General features: G+C 30.8%; 3 protein-coding genes and 1 non-coding gene across 4 annotated transcripts; all 4 read right to left on the bottom strand.

The window, feature by feature from the left end:
• Positions 1-610: 610 nt before the first annotated feature.
• LOC108452001 (zinc finger A20 and AN1 domain-containing stress-associated protein 3-like) lies at positions 611-1628 on the bottom strand. Its single transcript, XM_017749728.2, has 2 exons — positions 1454-1628; positions 611-1372 (listed from the first exon to the last, which is right to left on the bottom strand). The coding sequence occupies exon 2, from the start codon at positions 1343-1345 to the stop codon at positions 881-883; it is 465 nt and encodes a 154-aa protein (XP_017605217.1). The 5' UTR covers positions 1346-1372; positions 1454-1628; the 3' UTR covers positions 611-880.
• A 4005-nt stretch (positions 1629-5633) lies between these two features.
• Positions 5634-7617, bottom strand: LOC108452664 (histidine-containing phosphotransfer protein 1-like). The gene is made up of 6 exons (XM_053023701.1): positions 7352-7617; positions 6640-6770; positions 6476-6544; positions 6288-6359; positions 6133-6205; positions 5634-5871 (listed from the first exon to the last, which is right to left on the bottom strand). The coding sequence occupies exons 1-6, from the start codon at positions 7415-7417 to the stop codon at positions 5815-5817; spliced, it is 468 nt and encodes a 155-aa protein (XP_052879661.1). The 5' UTR covers positions 7418-7617; the 3' UTR covers positions 5634-5814.
• Positions 7618-9353: 1736 nt separating this feature from the next.
• On the bottom strand, positions 9354-9434 carry TRNAL-AAG (transfer RNA leucine (anticodon AAG)). Its single transcript has one exon. It is a non-coding gene; the product is annotated as a tRNA-Leu (tRNA).
• A 190-nt stretch (positions 9435-9624) lies between these two features.
• LOC108450445 (DNA repair protein RAD5A) lies at positions 9625-18009 on the bottom strand. Its single transcript, XM_017748073.2, has 20 exons — positions 17146-18009; positions 16883-17016; positions 16643-16778; positions 16409-16462; positions 16184-16330; positions 15949-16100; positions 15781-15865; positions 15421-15693; positions 15114-15260; positions 14866-15021; positions 14156-14223; positions 13095-13217; positions 12918-13017; positions 12698-12810; positions 11984-12262; positions 11677-11877; positions 10961-11054; positions 10795-10866; positions 10477-10575; positions 9625-9851 (listed from the first exon to the last, which is right to left on the bottom strand). The coding sequence occupies exons 1-20, from the start codon at positions 17701-17703 to the stop codon at positions 9729-9731; spliced, it is 3114 nt and encodes a 1037-aa protein (XP_017603562.1). The 5' UTR covers positions 17704-18009; the 3' UTR covers positions 9625-9728.
• Positions 18010-19835: the final 1826 nt, after the last annotated feature.

Consider the following 19835-nt stretch of genomic DNA (forward strand, 5'->3'; position numbering starts at 1 on the left):
AAGTCAAATTCTTATCATTTTTTGGAGGCTAAAGTGTAATTTTATCATTACTAATTTAAAATTTTATAACTTATAAAAGAGTCTAAATTGATATTTTTCAATTTTAAGAGGGGCTGAGGGCCCTAACTTCATCAATCCCTCCCATCTCAAATATTTACAAAATACGCATGATATATATATACCTTAAATTTTAAATCTAAAAAAAATTAATTAAATTAAATTCAATCGATCAAATGAAATCAAATCAAAATCAAATTTCATATTAAATTTTGAGCTCAAATTCTAAATAAATTTTTCTACAGAATCAAAATTTTGGGGTTAAAATTTATATTTTTATATAAAATATAGAAAATATATAATATTTTAACCAAAATTATAATAGTTTATACTTCACTTCAATCAAAGGTATCCTTAATTCTTGTTTTTAATATCGTTCCAAACTTTAAATTGTTATATAATATGATATGTGTTCGAGGTTTATCTCTCCCAATAATATTGTTTCGAAATTTAAATTATTAATCTTTTTTATATATAAAAATTTGCATCATTCTTAAAATAAATAATGGTATAAAAATATTTCAATTTAAATCATCTATATTCATATAATATATTTCAAAAAAAATATATCACTTTATTGTGCTCTTTTGTTTTTACCTTTAATAGACCCATCAAACAAACATCAACAGCCGACCATAAAACCACCGTCTAAAGTCACACACCCTACAATTTGAACGGCCGGGAGGCCGGCCAACCGACCGGCGAGACACGACGGTCAATATAATTTCATCACTTTTTTTTTTTTCAAATGACACAATCACAAAACACAACAAATCCTTTTTTTTCTTGTTTTTTTCTTTTTACGATCATTTCACTTCAAATTTCAGATTTTATGAAGCTTGATAGCCTTAACAACGGGATTAGCTTGAGCAATCTGTTGTTTCCCCATTGCTTTGAAATCAAATTTACAACCATGTTCTTCAGGGTACCTATGGATCCCACAAAACACCATCCCACACCTGCACTTGAACCCCGTGAGCCCCACGCGCTTGTTACAACTCAAGCATCGTTTAGGTCTAACCTCAACCTCCACCACCTCCGCCGCCTTCGTCTCCGCCAACGATCCACCGTCCTTATCCGCAGACGAGGACGACGAAACCGACGGAAAAGAAGACGGCGAAGGGATCGAGGTTTGATTAACGGCGTGTTTGGCGGAGGAAGATCGATGTTGCTTAAGCTGAAGATCACGGTGACATTTTGAACAAAGATTTTGCGTCGCGGGACTGCCGATTAATCCACAATTGTTCGCACACAGCTTCGGTGCTTGACATCTATGTTCTTCCGCCATTTTTTTTTTCAATTTTTTCTTTCAAACCTGAAAAAAAATTCATTGAAGAAAACAAATTAAAATGATAATTTGCATGAAAAAAAGTCAAAAAATTAGAAGAAAATTTACCAGAGCCAAGAGTTTCAAAGAGGTGGGAAATGGGAATCGAAATGAGAAATCAGAAATGAAACCCCAAATCTAATTCCCTTTTTAAAATCAGAAATTAAAATTCAGTTTCTTCCTAAAAATATAAGAGGTTGAGGGGATTCGTGGTCATGATTGAAATTTCCATACTCCTTCATCTTTATAAGCGGTTTCAATTGAATTTTACTAATATATATAAATTAAAGGCTAAATTTTTATATTAGTCCCTGTATTTTGCATAAGTTACAATTTTAATCTTTGTATTTTCGAATTTTAAAATTTTAGTTCTGAAACAAACGATAACAGCTAATTCATTAGGTCAAATTCTGCTTTTAGTTTCATATTGTACATAAGTTGTAGGTTTAGTTCATGTTTTCTAACAAGGTTTTCAAAATCGAACCAATCAGGCCATTGATTCGTTAGTTCAATCGAGCCGACTAGTTAGATCAATCCATTAGATTTGATTAAATAAATCATTAAAAATTCTTAAAAATAAAAAAATAAAACTCTATTGGATCGAGTTTTTACTCAGTTCGTACTAGTTTCTAGATCAACTGGTTTAATGTCTTTCTATGAATTGATAGCCCAGTCAATCCTCAGTTCAATCCGATTCAAACAACTTTGTCTTTTAATTTGATAGTAATAGTTCTTGTATTTTTTTTTCCTAATTTTGAAATCTTAATCTTGATTGAGCCAATATTTGGTAAATCCATTAGCTAAAGTAATGTGGTCTTTTGTGAGTATTATATGAAAATGGTAAGCTGATAAGTAATCACACACATGATAATGGTATTTGTTACATAAGTTTTTTTTTTTTTAAATCTTAGAATTTAATAGCTATTGCTTGGGCTTGGATAGAATTTTCAAATTTTGAAAAATACAAGATTAAAAGTGACCAAATTAGAATACATTCACTAAATCTGCAACTTACACATAATACATGATTAATAACAATATTTAACCTAAATTCAATTGCAATAATTTTGAGATGCCTTTGCCCTTGCCCTTTCATCAATTTTAGTCGTTGTGTTTACGAATTTTGAAAATTTGATACTGAATCAAAACGAAAATAGTTAAGTTGCTATGTCAAAATTTATTATTAGTCCCGTACTATACATAAATTGTAGGTTTAGTCTTAAATTAATTTTGGCAGATTTGAACCTAAATTTTTTCTTAAAGTCATATAGTTCGTCAAACTAAAATTCTAGTCCCATGATATATATATATATATATTGTTAGCAACTGAAAATTATATAAAATTGCTCTGTGTCAAATAAAATATTATATTATTTTTAAAAATTAAAATAATAATAGGTGAAATTCTAAACTCACCAGTGGCAGATGGCACTAAGTTTAGGGCCTAACTAATTTTTAAAAGTTTTAAGTGAAAAATTTAAAAATTTTGATAACTCTAATTGAAACATTCAAAATTTTTAGATGTTTTATGAAAACTTACAAACAAATTTAAAGAGTCTAATTGAATTTTTTAAAAGTTAAAAGGTTTAATAATAAATTTAATAAATTTTGTGGACCTAGTTAAAATTTTTAAAAATTAATGTATAACTAAAATTTTCAAAAGGTTTAGAAGGAAGGCCTATAGGACCTAACGAGGATCCGCCTTTGAAACTCACTTATAAGTATTTATAATTAATACTGATTTAACTAAAATTTCATGCCTCTATATTCATTAAAAATAGGTTGAGGTATCTATTTACGATATTATTATTATATATGAATCAATCAATCAACAACTTTAATTATTAAATTTAAATTGTGGTTATGGATGCATATACGATCTTATTATAATATTGTGATTATGTGTAACTATATTAAAAGTAAACATGTTCAAGGGTCGAGCATCCACTCAAGTTTAAATTTCTACTCGAAATTTGGGTGAATTTGAATAAAAATATTAAATTTGAGAAATAAATTTAGTAAAAAAATTATGTTTATTTAAAATATGAATAGGGCTCAAGCTCCAATATTTAAAGCCTGAGCCCAACTCGACCTATCTTAAATAAATTCGGTGTAGTCATTTACAAATAGGAGTAGATTTGAGTAAAATTTGATCCGTATTTTGAGCCATTAGGACTAGTTTATCATTTAGAACCATACATGGTTGTCTAAGGGCTAGTTTACCTTTGATGTTTAAAAGTGTTTTTGAAAAATACTATGAAAAAGAGCTTTTGAAAAGTTTGATAGTGTTCACTATTACTGTCAGAAAGCACTTTTAAAAATAATAAAGTGTTAATTTTAAACATGGTGCTGTAAAGTGAAAGATTTACTTGGGGTATAAAAAGGTAACTTCGTTGAAAAATACTTTTTCAAAATTTTTTTACTTGGTTAAAATCTTAGTTTAAAATCATGTTCGGTTTAAAAAGCTACTTGCTTACCAAATTTTTTGTTGTTTACTGCTTTCCAGCCTCAATAGTAAACAAAAAATTTGGTAAACAAAGAGCTCTTCAACCCAAACTATGATTTCAAATTGTGATTCTAACCCAAGCCAAATTTTTTAACCTTCGGCTTTTGGAAAAATGTTTTTTCAAGGAAGTTACCTTTTTATCTCCCATTAAATCTTTCATGTGCTTTTGAAAAGTTTGATAATGTTTACCATTGCTGTCAAAAAGTGCTTTTTAGAAGATAAAATGTTAATTTTAGACATGATGTTATAAAGTGAAAGATTTAATGGGAGATAAAAAAAAGTAATTTTGTTGAAAAATACTTTTCCAAAATTTTTGGCTTGGTTAAAATCTTAGTTTAAAATCATGTTCGGTTTAAAAAGCTGCTTGCTTACCAAATTTTTGTTGTTTACTGCTTTCCAGCCTCAATAGTAAACAAAAAATTTGGTAAACAAAGAGCTCTTAAACCCAAACTATGATTTCAAATTGTGATTCTAACCCAAGTCAAAATTTTTAACCTTCGGCTTTTTGGAAAAATGTTTTTCAAGGAAGTTACCTTTTTATCTCTCATTAAATCTTTCATGTGCTTTTGAAAAGTTTGATAATGTTTATCATTGTTGTAAAGAAGTACTTTTGAAAAAAATAAAATGTCAATTTTTAGACATGTTATTATAAAGTGAAAGATTTAATAGGAGATAAAAAAAAAGTAAATTCGTTGAAAAATACTTTTTCAAAATTTTTGGCTTGGTTAAAATCTTAGTTTAAAATCATGTTCGGTTTAAAAAGCTGCTTGCTTACAAATTTTTGTTGTTTTACTGCTCTCCAGCCTCAATAGTAAACAAAAAATTTGGTAAACAAAGAGCTCTTAAACCCAAACTATGATTTCAAATTGTGATTCTAACCCAAGTCAAAATTTTTAACCTTTGGCTTTTGGAAAAATATTTTTCAAGGAAGTTACCTTTTTATCTCTCATTAAATCTTTCGTGTGCTTTTGAAAAGTTTGATAATGTTTATCATTGCTGTAAAGAAGTACTTTTGAAAAAATAAAATATTAATTTTTAAATATGATATTATAAAGTGAAAGATTTAATGGGAGATAAAAAAAAAGTAATTTCGTTAAAAAATACTTTTTCAAAATTTTTGGCTTGGTTAAAATCTTAGTTTAAAATCATGTTCGGTTTAAAAAGCTGTTTGCTTACCAAATTTTTGTTGTTTACTGCTCTCCAGCCTCAATAGTAAAAAAAAAATTTGGTAAACAAAGAGCTCTTCAAACCAAACCATGATTTTAAACTGTGATTCTAACCCAAGCCAAAAAGCCAAAATTTTTAACATTTGACTTTTGGAAAAATGTTTTTTAATGAAATTAATTTTCTATCTCCCATTAAATCTTTCACTTTATAACATAATGTTTAAAATTGACGACAATAGTAAATACTATCAAACTTTTCAAGAGCACTTTTTAAAAGCTTTTTTTCACAACACTTTTCAACCCAATGGTAAATTAGCCCTAGACAACTATGTATGGTATAGTATCTCACAACCATCAACACATCAAAATTAAATTTAAACATAGAAAGGTAAATGTACCATAAAATGCCTTTATACTAAAAGTTAGATTGCATTTTGCATTATCTACTGAAAATTGAACAAATTAGTCCATTTTTTGAGTAAAAAAGACAAAATACAATCCAACTCTTAATATAAGTACCTTTATAATACTTTTACCAACAATAAAAACGAAAATGATGAAAAAAAAAATCACAAAATAACCAAAGCAACAACAAATCGTATTATGGAGGTCTCTTTATAGTTTAAAGAGAAAGCTCAAATGGCAAACAACACACAAAGCAAGAAACAGAAAAGCAAAGTCTCACACACCAAAAGCATCAAAGCAGTCTCGAAAGTAAAACAGACGAGATTTATTTTCCATGTCTAAACAAAAGGAGTTTACAGAGGTCGACGACGACGACTTCTGGTCCCATTGCTGATGATGTTGCTCCGCATCTATCACACACAGACACACACACAAAAAAAAAAAAAAACATTAATAATCTATACGTAGTAATTGCATGAGACATGCATCATTAGTAAGAATGATACTTTGTTGTTAAATAAAAAATTTAATTCACAATTTAAATTTTAAAGTATAATATTATCGAAAAATATTATAGAAAAATAAAACCCGAACTCAAACAGAAAACAATATTGAGCCGTTGAGGGAATTCTCCCTCTGTCTCTCTATATATAAATGTGAGTGTGGATTACCTGGGATATGGAATCCAAGCATTGCTTCAAAGTATTGAACTCCTCCTTCACTCGCAGAAATAATTCATCGCACCTAACAACATATAAACAAATATTTAATAAATAAAAAATAAAATATATAAAATAAAAAATTAATTAACATAAGAAATTCGGACCTGTCTTTGTCGCCGTCGTCGGCGGCGACACGTAACTCGCAACAAGCTTGATACATCCGGTGACCGCCAATGCTGTTTTATTTTATATATAAAAAATAATATTAGAAATATGATAAATCAAATTAAAAATAAAATAAAAAATAAATCAAAATTTTAACTTATAAAATATATAATAAATTGAATATTACCCAGAGGTGCTGCCTTTGAGCTGATGGAGTTTGCTTATGATGGTTGAAAAGTTCACCTCAATTAAGCTCCTGTTCATATATATATTTTAATATTAATCCAACAAATAAAATGTAAAATATTATTATATATAAAAAAATAATTAAAAAATTAAAATTAAATATACAGAGCATTAGTGATTTCGGCAATGTAAGCTTCAGCATCGTTGGTGAACATAGAGATCAGTTCATTAATAAACCGAGGATTTTGTTCACGTCGCAGCGCTAGCAGTTGATCAAAATTATCATCCAATATGCCCTACATTCACAATTAAATAATTAAAAATATATATCAAAATTGAAGAAAATCTCTTTATTTCAAACATTTTATCAGATGGGAAAGACTCAGAAAAAAAATTATTTTCAATCTTAAATAAGCTAATAATTTTTTTTATATATATAATTAATTTAATAATTAGTTTCTTTTATCACACACACTTCAATTATTTAACAAACAGCAACTGTTTTTTTTGTCGGATCGTTAAGTTTCGAATCTCAAATCCGTTAACCGTTAAGATTCGAATAAAGAATCTAGTGAAACACAAAAATTAATCCGACAAAATATAAATAAACATGCATAATCAATCAATACCCACAAACTATTTTTTTTTAAATCACTTCAATTTTAAGTTAATAATTAGTGCCTTTTATTGTACACACTTCAACCGCTTTTTTGTCGGATCGTTAAGCTTTGAATCCTAAATTTGTTAACCGTTAAGATTCAAATAAAAACCGGATGAAACACTAAAATCAGTAACACTATATATGTGTATATACACATTTTTTTTATATAAACATTGAAAATAACTTTAAAAAAAAAAGAAAAAAAAAATACAAAACCTGATCATGCATGGTCCTAATGTAGTCATTGAGTTGTTGGGTAGGATCAGTACTACTCGCAGCCATTTTTTTTTTCTTGTTTTTGCAAAGAGATACAGAGATTATATGTATATGTGTATGTATATATAGAGAGAAAAAAATTAAAAATAGAAAATAAAAAAAAATAGAGGTGAGGATAAACGTTTCACTTCGGAAAGATTAACGTTAGGTTCAATTCTCCTTTTAACTTTTTGCTTTGCTTTCACACTATTTGTCAGAGAATTTGTGGAATCAAAACAGAAAATTATGTTTTTTTATGTATATATTTATGATATTAAGGGTAAAAATGGGATAATATTATAATAAAAAATATTTATTATTTATTGTTATTTATTTTTTTAGATAATAACAAAAATTCTTAAATTGGCAATGTAGTCCTTGTATGGCAATGAGGGCCACTCACACAACAGTTACATAATAAATATGACAGATAAGCCAAATCATTACTTAACCGCAGAGAAAGTTTAACGTAAGGACCAATTTGCAATTTTTTAATATAAAAGGAATAATATGTAATTCGATGCTTAATATAGGGACTTAAATGATAGTTTTACTTTTTAAATTTATTTTTGAGAATAATAAAAAATCTAAAATTGGCAGTGTAGTCCTGGTATGGTAGGGCCACTCACACAACAGTTACAAAATAAATATGACAGATAAGACATTTACATATAAAAACAAATAATCACAACCTCCTACGTTCACATGGATAATGTGACTTGGTATTAGGATATGGTTTTAATATGTTGTTTTGTACACGTGTCACATTTGTTATTTTTTATTACATCACAAATTTTTTTAATAATTTTATTATAAGTTCTGATTATATTTATTTTTTTTGACACAATATTTAGAACTACCCTTCTTCTCTAACTCATCAATAGGAAAATGATACGCTTTAGTGCAGTCAAATCCATGTCCTTATGCATTGGCAACAATGTCTATACCAATTGAGCTAAGACTCAATCGACTATTACATCACTAATTTTAAATATACATTTTGATATTTAAATTTGGCCTCAATGTTCAAATTTATACTTATTAATTTGACAATTCTGTAATCAACTCCTAAAAAATTGAGCTTTAATTTGAACATTAAACGTTGCATTTGATAATATATATTATTTTCTTTCGATAATTTACAATTATAAATACAATACAATCAAAAACTGCAAAATAAATGTATGAATAATTATAAAAATAAGATAAAACCGATCCAAATCACAAGTAATTTAAAGATTAAGGTATAATCGAACAAAACTCAAACATAATAATTTATGTATAATAAAACTCCAACATGAATATTTAAAAACCCATTATTTCAGCTTTTGTATGTGTAATTCATAAACCATCTTGAAATGACAAATAATATATGAATTATAGTATTCCATTGCACAAAAACAACATTTAGAATTTGATGATTCTTCTCAACTTAGTCCTTAAAATTTTTGTGATCTATGTTAGTTTCAGAATTTGCTTACTTTTTTCAATTTGATTTCTAAACTTGGATTGTATTAAGATTAGAGAATATAATACTTTAAAATTATACCACATCATCACCTAAATTTATAAATATATATTTTTCTTTTTGAATTTTTTATTACATATATATTTTAATTTTTAAGAGATGATATCATACAGTATCAAAAATCCAAGTTCAAGGATCAATTTAAAAAAAAATTACCAGAAACCTAATAAAAGAATTAGTAAAATCTAAGACTAATGTGAATAACAAAAAGAAGTTTTGAAGTACAGTAAAAAGAAGTATGAAGACCACATTTTAAAAAATTCCAAGTTTTTGCACCAAATAAAAAAATTACTAAATGTTGAGACTAATGTGAATAAAAGAATTTAAGGATTAAAATTTAAAAAATTTCCAAGTTTCTGGACCAAAAAAAAAAGTACCAAATTCTCAGAATAAAAGATTCAGGGACTACACAAAACAAAAAAAAAAACATAATAATGTTGAGAGTGGGATTTGAACCCACGCCCTTTCGGACCAGAACCTTAATCTGGCGCCTTAGACCAACTCGGCCATCTCAACTTTGGTGAGCAATTGTTCGAAATTAACAATAATAATATGAAATATATTCACATTGTAAGTATCAATACCACAAAAATCAACAGTACAGAAATTAACCCGTTGCCCGTTAACAAGTACAAAAAAGAAAGTTCAGAGACATGTACTCAAAAGAATAGTTTTTGAGTTTTGAAAATAATAATATAATTAAAAGTTTTAAAAAATAATATTTTTTTACTAATAAATAATTAGTTTGAGCCATATAAGTGCATCCAAACTTACATTGTTATACAATTTGAAGAAGTCATTATTATTATTTTAAGTGAAAAGCATTTTGAGTTCTTCAAGACGTGCTGTTCGAACTTCTTCATCGGTTAAGGCACCAGATATCATCTTCTGCTTGCGTGCTTGTACTGCTTCCATCCTTTCCTCTACTGTTCCCTGTTATTTCACATCATCCATATAATCAAAACCTCAATCCAACCCATATCAATACACTGCTCCAAACTTGTGGTTCAGATTAGATCGAATTTAATTGGCTTTATTCGCAAATTGACTCTTGCACTACATTCTAATTTTCAGATTGGTCCTTAAATTTTTATTATATAAAAAATGCTATATAAACTATCAATTTAGTTTCATTTTACCCAAGAAAGACTGGCATTCAATAAAAACATGCAACATGATGTTTTTTTAAAGGTAAACTGGTACAAAATTGATAATTTAGATACCAATTCTGACAAAAATTTTAAGAACTAATCTAGAAATTGAGGTATAGTTCGGAGCCAATTTGATTTTGAAAAACCAAGCTTAATTCAAGATAATAAAAAAAAATAAAAATAAAATAAAAAAAATCAGCCCCCTAAAGCACAAATGGCGGTTCTACTTCAGTTGAATTGAAGCCATGTTACTTGGACTCGGGTATGAGTGACCTATACTGATACCTTACACCATTTCAATACTTTTTCATGTTTTTGGAGTCTTTGAAAGAGTTTACCTCCATAGATATTACAAACAAACAAATAAATAAATTGAAGCAATGTAGCTTTTAAGGGGAAACCTATACCTTGACAATGAACCGTTTGATTGCTACCCTTTTAGTTTGCCCAATACGATGAATGCGCATCACAGCTTGTTCTTCTACAGCCGGATTCCACCACGGATCCTGCAATGAAAAAAGTATGATCCTTCATGTAAGAAAATTATAAAAAGAATAAGAATAAAGCATACTCATCTTTGAAAATATACCCATATTTAAAGCTCATCTCAAATCCAAATAACAGAATTATTCCCAGGCTAAATTCCCTCGATGAATATGCAAAACTACAAGCACAGATGAACGCACTGCACTTAATATTAGATAAAGCTTGTCATTTCTGCATACCAAAACAAAGGCATTGGAAGCTGCAGTTAGATTTATTCCGACCCCACCAGCTTTGAGTGACATTAGCAACACCTGATATGAAAACATCGAACAAACAATAAGACTCAAGCCATCTAGAATACTATTAAACCAAAATCTTTGTCCAGAAGAAAATTTTGCCACAAACCATGATTTTGCTATCTTCTGAAAACTGTTTTATTACTTTTTCGCGTTGCTGTTGATTCAAAGTCCCATCGAGTCTAAGAAACGGAATGTTATTCCTGGACATTAATAAAGCATAAGCATATGCTACTATGAGCAATACTTTCAATGGCATAACAAGAGAAGTGGGATGGAGAGGAAGAGAAAAAATAAAAGCATGCAGTGCCATTTTTAACTTGGATCAAAATTATTTTTACAAAATCAACTTGAACAAGATTCGAACTGTTTAAATCCTATTTGATGTGCCTTTACATCACATTTGATCCGTAACAAAACTGTGTTGAACAGGATTTTGGCCTCAGTTTTGTCAATATGGTAAACGAGTTGTTTAAAAGCCACTCCAGCAAGGTTTTCAAAACTGGACTGGACCAATGGTTGAACCAATCAAACCACTGGTTCCCAGTTCAACCAGTTCGGTTGAATAAAATATTTAAAAAATGAAGAAATCCAGTTCAACTGCCAGTTCAACCTGTCCAACTAGCTGGTCTGACTGGTTCAACGGGTTCATGGGTCAATCAATCTGACCCCTTATTCCAGACTGATACCTTGGCCAGTTTTCGGTCCAACTGAGTATCGAAACATTCCTAAGAGTGCTGTAGCTACCATGTGTAACACTGCATTCTTATGGAAGAAATACTAGCTCAAGACACTGATAGAGCTTCAACCGGATTTATAACTTACCGAGAAAGAGGAATCTGCAAGAGGTCCAAAAATGCAGTCCACTGGCTGAAGAGAATGCACTTAGAGCCTGATGAGCGAAGATTTTCAAGTTCTTGTAATAGAACAACCACCTTGGTGGACTCCACCCAATTTTTCTCAACATCAACCTGAAACCGACTCTCAGTTGGGGCTGTAATAAGTTCTTGCTTCGTAACAGTTTTCCTGCAAGGTAAAACAATAACACTCTAAGACCACGTTTGGTGAGTTCATCTTGAACTTTAACCTGAGGCTATAAAAGTCAAAAAAAGGAAAATTGATTTCAAGATACCTACAAACAGGGCATAAACCAGAATTTGGATTCCGCCAACTTGCCAAGAGACACTCGCGGCATAAGCGATGAGCACATGGAGTCAGTACAGCGTCTTCAAATGCTTCAAGACATATCGGACACTCTCCTTGTTCTCCCTTCCGCAGCTCTTCAACCACTTCCTGGACATATGCCCTTGAAGGTAGATCCTTGGCTTCACCATCTAGGGTACTCTGCCCGCCTCTAAGGAACCGTTTAGCCAGCTTATTAAGATCTGTGTATTCTTGTGTATCTCCTCGGCTAGAACACAACAAATTACCCATCAACATTTACTCATAAGAATGGAAAAATAGTTGCATTTTTAGTGCAAGAGGTATCCCTCAAGTATAGCCCAAATAAATACAATGCTAATAATAATGATGAGCACAAAACTGAATTAACACGGAAGCAAATCATGTAAAAAGTTCAAGGCAAAGATCAGCAATTGACATGACTGTCAAACTCTTTACATATTCAATCCGGAGACATTGTTTCAAGTAAATTTATATAAAATGAATCCTGTCTCAACAATATACACTTTATTTGAATACCAGATATTTTTTATAAGCTACCATGAGTTAGAACTGACAGCTATCTGACCAGACTCTCCAAAACAACATCATCACCACACTACCACATAATCATTGACACACTGATAAAAAACCAGGTAGGAGGGAATAAAGGTAAGCAGCAGACCTCATCACAAGAAACGGATGATCACAACATTGACGTAGGCGTAGAAGTAACTCCAAAATAGAAGCATAATTATGAAGAACACGACCTTGTTCAACAAACTGATCAAACTTCACCTGAGCAGAAACCCAGCAATATGTAACAATTATAAAGTAAAAAAGCAACATCAAATGTAAATAAACCATGAGATCAATGAAGCAAGGTGATACAAACTAGATTATACCTTCGATCTTTTAAATAGGGCTTCATAGAAGTCCTTTTCAGCTTCACTGAGCTCACAGTATATCACCTGAACATCGGCTGGAGGTAGCACTAGAATAGGCCTATAACACAATTTTAGAAGCAAAATCTATAAAAAGCTCAAATGAGATAACTAAGGATTCCTAAGCAGTATACTCACTTGCCATATCGGTCTGTGCTACATTTTGTTCTCCTTAACATGATTGGCTTTAAAATTGACTGAACCAACTTTAGCCCTCTCTGATCACCTTCCTCAAATGGTTTTTGGATGAGCTTGTTCCACCTATATCATAGCTAGTTAGCTAAATTTTATGAGAAGCAAAAAAAAAATCAAGGAATATTTCTAGGTACAGAACATTCAAAGAAGCTGCTCTAATATAGCCTACAGAATGCATTTGTATTACTGTTCACCCTATACATATATCACAAATTTTACTGAATGTGACCTGGGATCTATAAATTTTTTAACATCATAAAATTTCAATCTAGTAAACTTGTAAATGAATCAATATAGTTAAACACCAGATGTATCATCGATTTATCAGAAAATTTCTAATCAATTTCCTTCAAGGTTAACTCATAAGAAAGGACCAAGATACTTTGATGGACATTGTTGAATTGGGTAAACCCTTTATCTTTTTTGAACAAGAGCTAAAGTAGCCCCTAATAATACGGTTATTATACCTATCAAAGATATTAGATTCATTATGTAAGGTATAACTATGACAAGAGAAAGGTGGGCTATCCGCTGCTACCATAGTGGCAGCATGTATAAGAGACGAAATAGGAGTAGGCCCTCTGTATGGCATCAGATAACCATACATGAATAGATAGCAGAACTAAACTGAAGTTTTCTTCAGAATGCCCATTTGAACCAAAGCAAACATATACAATAGTCATAACATAAAAAAAATGTTTTTTATGCATCTATAAATGTAAAACCACTAGACATAATTCAGTAACAAAACAAGAAAGAATAAAATATATCCATACTGATAAATAGAAGCTCCCTCTTCAATCCAAAGAGAAATAAATGTGACCTCAAGAACCTAATAAATTGTCTAGGTGCGGCAGGCAGAGATAAGCATTTAAAACTTAAATCTAATTAACTGTGTTTTTGACAACATGAAAAAAGAAATTCAAGCCAAATTTAGTGGTCCAATAGACCAATAAAGAGAAGCCTATCCTAAATTTTCCATCGAACAATTTTGTTGAACTTACCAGGGCCAGTTTCCCCAAGGTTCCACCTTCAAAAAGCGGAGGAGACTGTATAGATCCTCCAGCTTGTTCTGTGACAGTAAATTTTCTTATTAGAAAGCATACAAAACCTTGGGAATCAATAGGTTAGAAAGCAAGTGAGAACTGCAAAGTTAAATTAACAGATCATCAAAAAAAAAAAAAAAAATTACATAACATAAAAAATGAAATTCTAACATGAAGATAACATACACTGATAGGCACAAGCAAAATTAGTATTTGTTATTCACATTCTTCAGTATAAGAAATCTACTTTTCCAATAACTATAAAAGTAAAAATAAAAAGCTTGAGAAACAATTGCCATAAATCAAATAAGGCTTTGCTTAAAGCACAAAACAATGAACAAAAACAAATTAGTGCACTTATCATTTAATTATACCAAAACAATGAGCACATACTAATATTGATGAAGTGCACCATAAAGGATTTCATATACATTAGAGAGAAATTCTTCAGAATTTTGAAGAGAACAGATTATTGACCAGCAACGCATGACCAAAAAGAAGTAAACAGAAGAAATTTCAAATGCACCAATAAATACCAAGAGTTCTGCTTCACTTCCAAGTACAAAACAAAATGGGATAAAAAGAAACCTAAAACTAAAAAAATGCTACTAAAATTGAAAAAGCATTTAAAACAAAGGGTTTGAGGCACTTTTCAAAAATGCCATTACCTGGATCGGAGTCCCAGTGAGACACCAGCGACGATCAGCAACTAAAGCAGCTGCAGCCATGGAAATTTGACTTTTTGAGGATTTTATGGTATGTGCTTCATCAAGAACAATCCTGAACCAACGCACCGAGTACAGTCCTCCATTATCTTCAGAGTTCTGGAAATAAAAGAAGAGTCACTTTTACTTGTGTATAAAGTATGAAGTAATTTTAAGTTTAAACAGAAATAGAAGTAATATTCTTTAACCACCTCTGCTGAAAACTCTGAAGCTAGAACCCCATATGTAGTGATTACAACATCATTCTGGGCAAGAAGTTTTGCATCCTTTGGCCTACTTTGACCATAATGAACATATAAAGACAAAGATCCAGGCTGCACATGAGTTTCAATCTCTGCCTGACAATACCCAAATGTTTAGAGCCACATCCAATAACAAATATTGAAGAATTACTCAGATAAAACATAGATATTAATAGAACTGCTAAGTTCCAAAAAGGCAGATGCTACTATAAGCAAAACCATGAACTGAGTCTACTTCAAAACTGAAAAGACAAACCTTCCATTGGCCAAGAAGAGTCATGGGACATATAATCAGATTGCCACCATTTGCAAGTTTGTTCCTTTGCTTTGACAACTTATCAAAGCCGGGAAACTTCGTTGCAGTTTTCACAGAATTCGGTGATTGGCCGAATACATCAATGGCTTCACCACCTTGATCAGAAGGCTGATCTGAGGATTGACTATCTGATAGCCCACCTCTTTCTGAATGGGTTGCTAAGAGGGATATAGTCATGATGGTCTTCCCAAGCCCCATAGCATCTGCCAAGATCTTCACAGGTAAAGGAAGTTAAGATACAGTCACAATGTAACAAGAAGGAACTAGGCTAAATATGCATCACGAATAGTAAGACCATACTCCTCCTCTAGCCATTTGATGAGTGCTTGGGAATTCTATTGTAGCATCACCAGTAAATGCATTCAAGTAGATAACAGGATCTCTCCTATATAGAAAGAAACAGTACTCCATCAATACCCTGTAACATATTGAGTGGAAGAAGTCTGCTAAAATGATAATCTGACATACTTATCTGCTAAGCGATATGCTTCCCAGCAAGGGTGCAGTGTTGTTGCTGCCTCATCCATGCAATTTCCCTTCTCCACCTGAAACATCCACTGGAGAGCCTGCTTTTGATAAGGCCGAAGTTCACACTGGAGGGTGCTAGGAGGGTCCATTTCCTATAACACAATAGTTGTCATTTGATCTCACCTAATGATTAGCAGAAGTATATTCTACAAACATTATTCAAAAATGACAATACCTCTAATTCAGAGTTGTCTCCCACACCAACAATGTTTTCAAGATCAGCACCAGAGATTGACTCATCATTTTCAACCTCATTTCCGTTTTGAGATGGATTCTTAAATTTGTTTGCAGTTAATAATGGGGTATGAATACCAGAACCATCCTGTTTTCACAATACCATTCAGTAATTCAACCAAGAAAAACCACATTATAGTAAATCTAACTGTATTGTATTTGCTACCTTTGTCTCCAAAGGTCGTTTCTTTGTGTACAAATCACCAGGAGCTAGTTCTGCCTAATTATCACAAAGCAACAAAAATATTTCTCTTTAAAATATTTGACAGAAAGAATTGATAGTGGTAAAATAAAACAAAATAGTATTAAAACCAACTACAGTATTTGCTCAATTCATGATAATTTTATCAACTAGGTAATCACAACCAAAAAGATGTATAAACTTAAGACAAATAATTACCTTCTTAAAAGGTGTTAGGCCAAGCAACCGGAACAAACTTGGAAGAGGATGAACAATAGATTCATCATTGCAATTGCTTGCTGCCTTGAGTGAAGTTTGCTGATACTTATGGAACATGGAACTATTAATATACACACTGGACCAAACCAAAAATTCACCCTCATTAAAACCAAATTTAGTAATAAAAACAAATATCCATTTCAAAAACTTAGAAAGAATAACCATTCAGACCAACCACACCTTAACAATAAGAGAACAGTATCCATTACACCTAACACATCCGGAGCTGATTTACACCTTCCCTCAACTCTAATCTTCTTATCCCTCACAAGCGGCAACAGACAGCGTGCCCATTCATTGGGTATTCTACCAATCTGCCAAAACGTTATTTGCTTTTATAATCATATTAATTCATATTCAAATTCCACTTTTGCATCCATAACCATAACTAGCAAAAAATAATAAGCAAACGATTACTAAGAATTAAATTCAAAATTTATCACCTCCCCAAAGTTCTTTGTAGAGAATCTAACAATCTCTGAACAAGCTGCAGCTGCTCTTCCTTTCCCAAAGCCTTTCCCCATTGACCCAGCCGGACTAGAGCCAGTACCCTTCAACGGAAACGTGAAGCTAACTTCCTCCCCAACCTTAATTTTCCTTCCTTTACTCGTCGAAAGCCCAGGTACCTCGCTGGAACCAACAAACCACCAATCGTTTTCAAGCCTAACATTTCCTTCATCTTCCAAATCATTCCCACCACATGCAACATTTCCATTACTACTAAAACTACAATCCTTGTTCTCTTTCCCTGTTTTCTTTGGCTTTACGCTAACCGTTGATATATCGGAGCTCGAAATTCGGACCACGGGTTCGGATTCGGGTTCAATTTGTTTCTCCCTGGGCTTGAAACTTCGAGGCGAATCAAAAATTATGTTGATGGCAGCGGTCGCATCGTGTTTGGCCAAGTGAAGCGCTCTAATTATGTCCATCTCGGAATAATCCGATCCAACGATCAACCGGACGGTGGAAATGAGATCCTCCGATACCTTGTTTCCACCCATTGGGTTGCTCTCACAAAACCCTAAACCCTTGCCCCTAATTTAATCCCACGTATTCGATTCTGATTTTCCGTACTAACGATGAAATTATTCAATTCGAAGGTGAGGGAGAAAGGGGAAGTGATTTGAATTTCTAGGGGGTGAATGCTAAAATGCGCTGTGGGTAGACATGTTTATGGATTGGCGGGTGAGTTTCAGAGATGGCGGGAGAGTGTCGGAAACTTTTTTTGAAGGAAAGGCTATAATAAGACTTTATAGTGATGCGAAGCGCGTATTTCCACGCGCGTCTTAACCTTTCCCGCCATTTTTTTTTTCTTATCCATATTTATTCGGTGCTCAGAATTTAACGAGAATAATTTAAAAAATGGTATACTGAACTCGTATATATTAACCGCGGAAAGTTGTGGAGACCGTTTATCAGTAATTAGTATAAAAATGACGGTGATAATGAAACTAGATATTATAACGATATTATAATATAAGAAAAAAATTAAACGTACCACTAAACGTCCATCAAAAGGGATCTTAAATTTGGTCATTCAACTTTAATAAAGTATAAAATAGCTATTAAATTATTTAAAAATTTTTATTTAAGCCACTAAATTATTCTAATATTTTTTCTTAAGTCATTGGATTATTAATAAGTCTAGCTAGTGAGTTCCAAGTAACAATTTGACCATCAATACGGTGGATCAGTATCCACCGACAGGTAGAATAACATACCTTAAATCCAAGTTGATTTTACCATTAGCGTCGAAGATCAGAGAAAAAAGTTGTTTAAAATTTGATTCTCTGATTTGTGGTATTTAAAATTATTTTATAAAAAACTTGAACTATAAAATAAATGGGAAATGGGAGTTTTAAATTGGTGTAAGTAGTGCGAACAAAAAATGTATACAACAACGATTTTAACAGATCAATAACTTAAATGAAAACTTTCGAACAATTCAATGATTATTTTGTAATTTTTTAAAATTGAGTGATAGAAACATTAACTTACTAATTTATTTTCTATAAATAAAAATAAAGTAACTAAATTTCAAATGTACAAAAAATTACGACGACTTGGATCATATTTTAACCAAATCAAATTACAACAACCAATATGTTAGAATGGTAATAGAGATTATATTCTTATTAACCAATAATTATGTAATAGGCCGTTTTTCAATGGTGTCGAATTAGTGGTTTTGGGGCCACCAAATCCGACGAGTAAATTCATAAATATTATTATTTAATATTTAAGAGACAAGTATGATTTTTTAAAAGGTTTTTATTGGATAATTTATATTATACAAGTGATTTATTAAGTTCAAGTGGTTTTAGAAAATGAAGTATCGGGGCCTTGTTTTTATAAACCAAGCCATAAATATTTTATAAATATTTATGGAGTGTCATTAAGGTGGTATTAAAGTTTCATTAAGAAAATTTAAAGTTTCGATAGTTAATTAATTAAAATGATCAAATTAAAAATACATTCTCGAGACTCCGTTTCGTAAACCTAACTCATAAATATTTATTAAAAATATTTATGAAGTTATTTGTGTAGTTAATTAAGTTTTGGTTAAGTGAATTTGCATGAATTGAGAGTAATTAGGTATAAGAACTAAATTACATAAAGGGTGAAAATTAAATTATAGATTAAAGAAAATTTAAAGGGACTAAATAAGTAATTATACTATTGCTTATAAATGGGGCCGCATAAAATTGATATTTATAATACTTAAAAGTTAAAATATATAATATAATATATCTTAATCATTAAGCTATTATAATATTATATCTTAATCGTAAATATATATATATATACTATAATAAAACAAAAGTAAAAAAGAAAGAAAAAGAGAGAAAGCCAAAAAGAAAGAAAAAGAGAGAAAGCTAAAACGAAACACAAAGAAAGAAAAAGGAAAAGAAGGAGGCTAACATCTTTAGGAGTTTCAAAGTTTTAAAGTTTCAAAATTAATTGGTAACGTCGTACCGGAACTCTCGACTAATAAGAAAAAAAATAAAGTTGATGATTAATAGTTTGAAATTTTTTATTTGTATTTTTATAATTGAATTTAATTATTAATTATTTTATTTTAATTAAATGTTTATGATAAGTGTTGAGGTGATTAATTGATATTTTGATAATT

The sequence above is a fragment of the Gossypium arboreum genome, chromosome 13, assembly GCF_025698485.1.
Source record: "Gossypium arboreum isolate Shixiya-1 chromosome 13, ASM2569848v2, whole genome shotgun sequence".
NCBI classification, from domain to species: Eukaryota; Viridiplantae; Streptophyta; class Magnoliopsida; order Malvales; family Malvaceae; genus Gossypium; species Gossypium arboreum.

Coding starts and splice junctions, on each gene's coding strand:
- LOC108450445 (XM_017748073.2), bottom strand. CDS start 17,703: ATGGGTGGAAACAAGGTATCGGAGGATCTCATTTCCACCGTCCGGTTG. Junction 15,022..15,113: donor CTTCAGAGTTTTCAGCAGAG/GTGGTTAAAGAA, acceptor TTTTATTTCCAG/AACTCTGAAGATAATGGAGG. Junction 11,878..11,983: donor GGTTTATGCCCTGTTTGTAG/GTATCTTGAAAT, acceptor TTTACCTTGCAG/GAAAACTGTTACGAAGCAAG.
- LOC108452001 (XM_017749728.2), bottom strand. CDS start 1,345: ATGGCGGAAGAACATAGATGTCAAGCACCGAAGCTGTGTGCGAACAAT.
- LOC108452664 (XM_053023701.1), bottom strand. CDS start 7,417: ATGGCTGCGAGTAGTACTGATCCTACCCAACAACTCAATGACTACATT. Junction 6,360..6,475: donor CTCAAAGGCAGCACCTCTGG/GTAATATTCAAT, acceptor AAAATAAAACAG/CATTGGCGGTCACCGGATGT. Junction 5,872..6,132: donor GCTTGGATTCCATATCCCAG/GTAATCCACACT, acceptor TGTGTGTGATAG/ATGCGGAGCAACATCATCAG.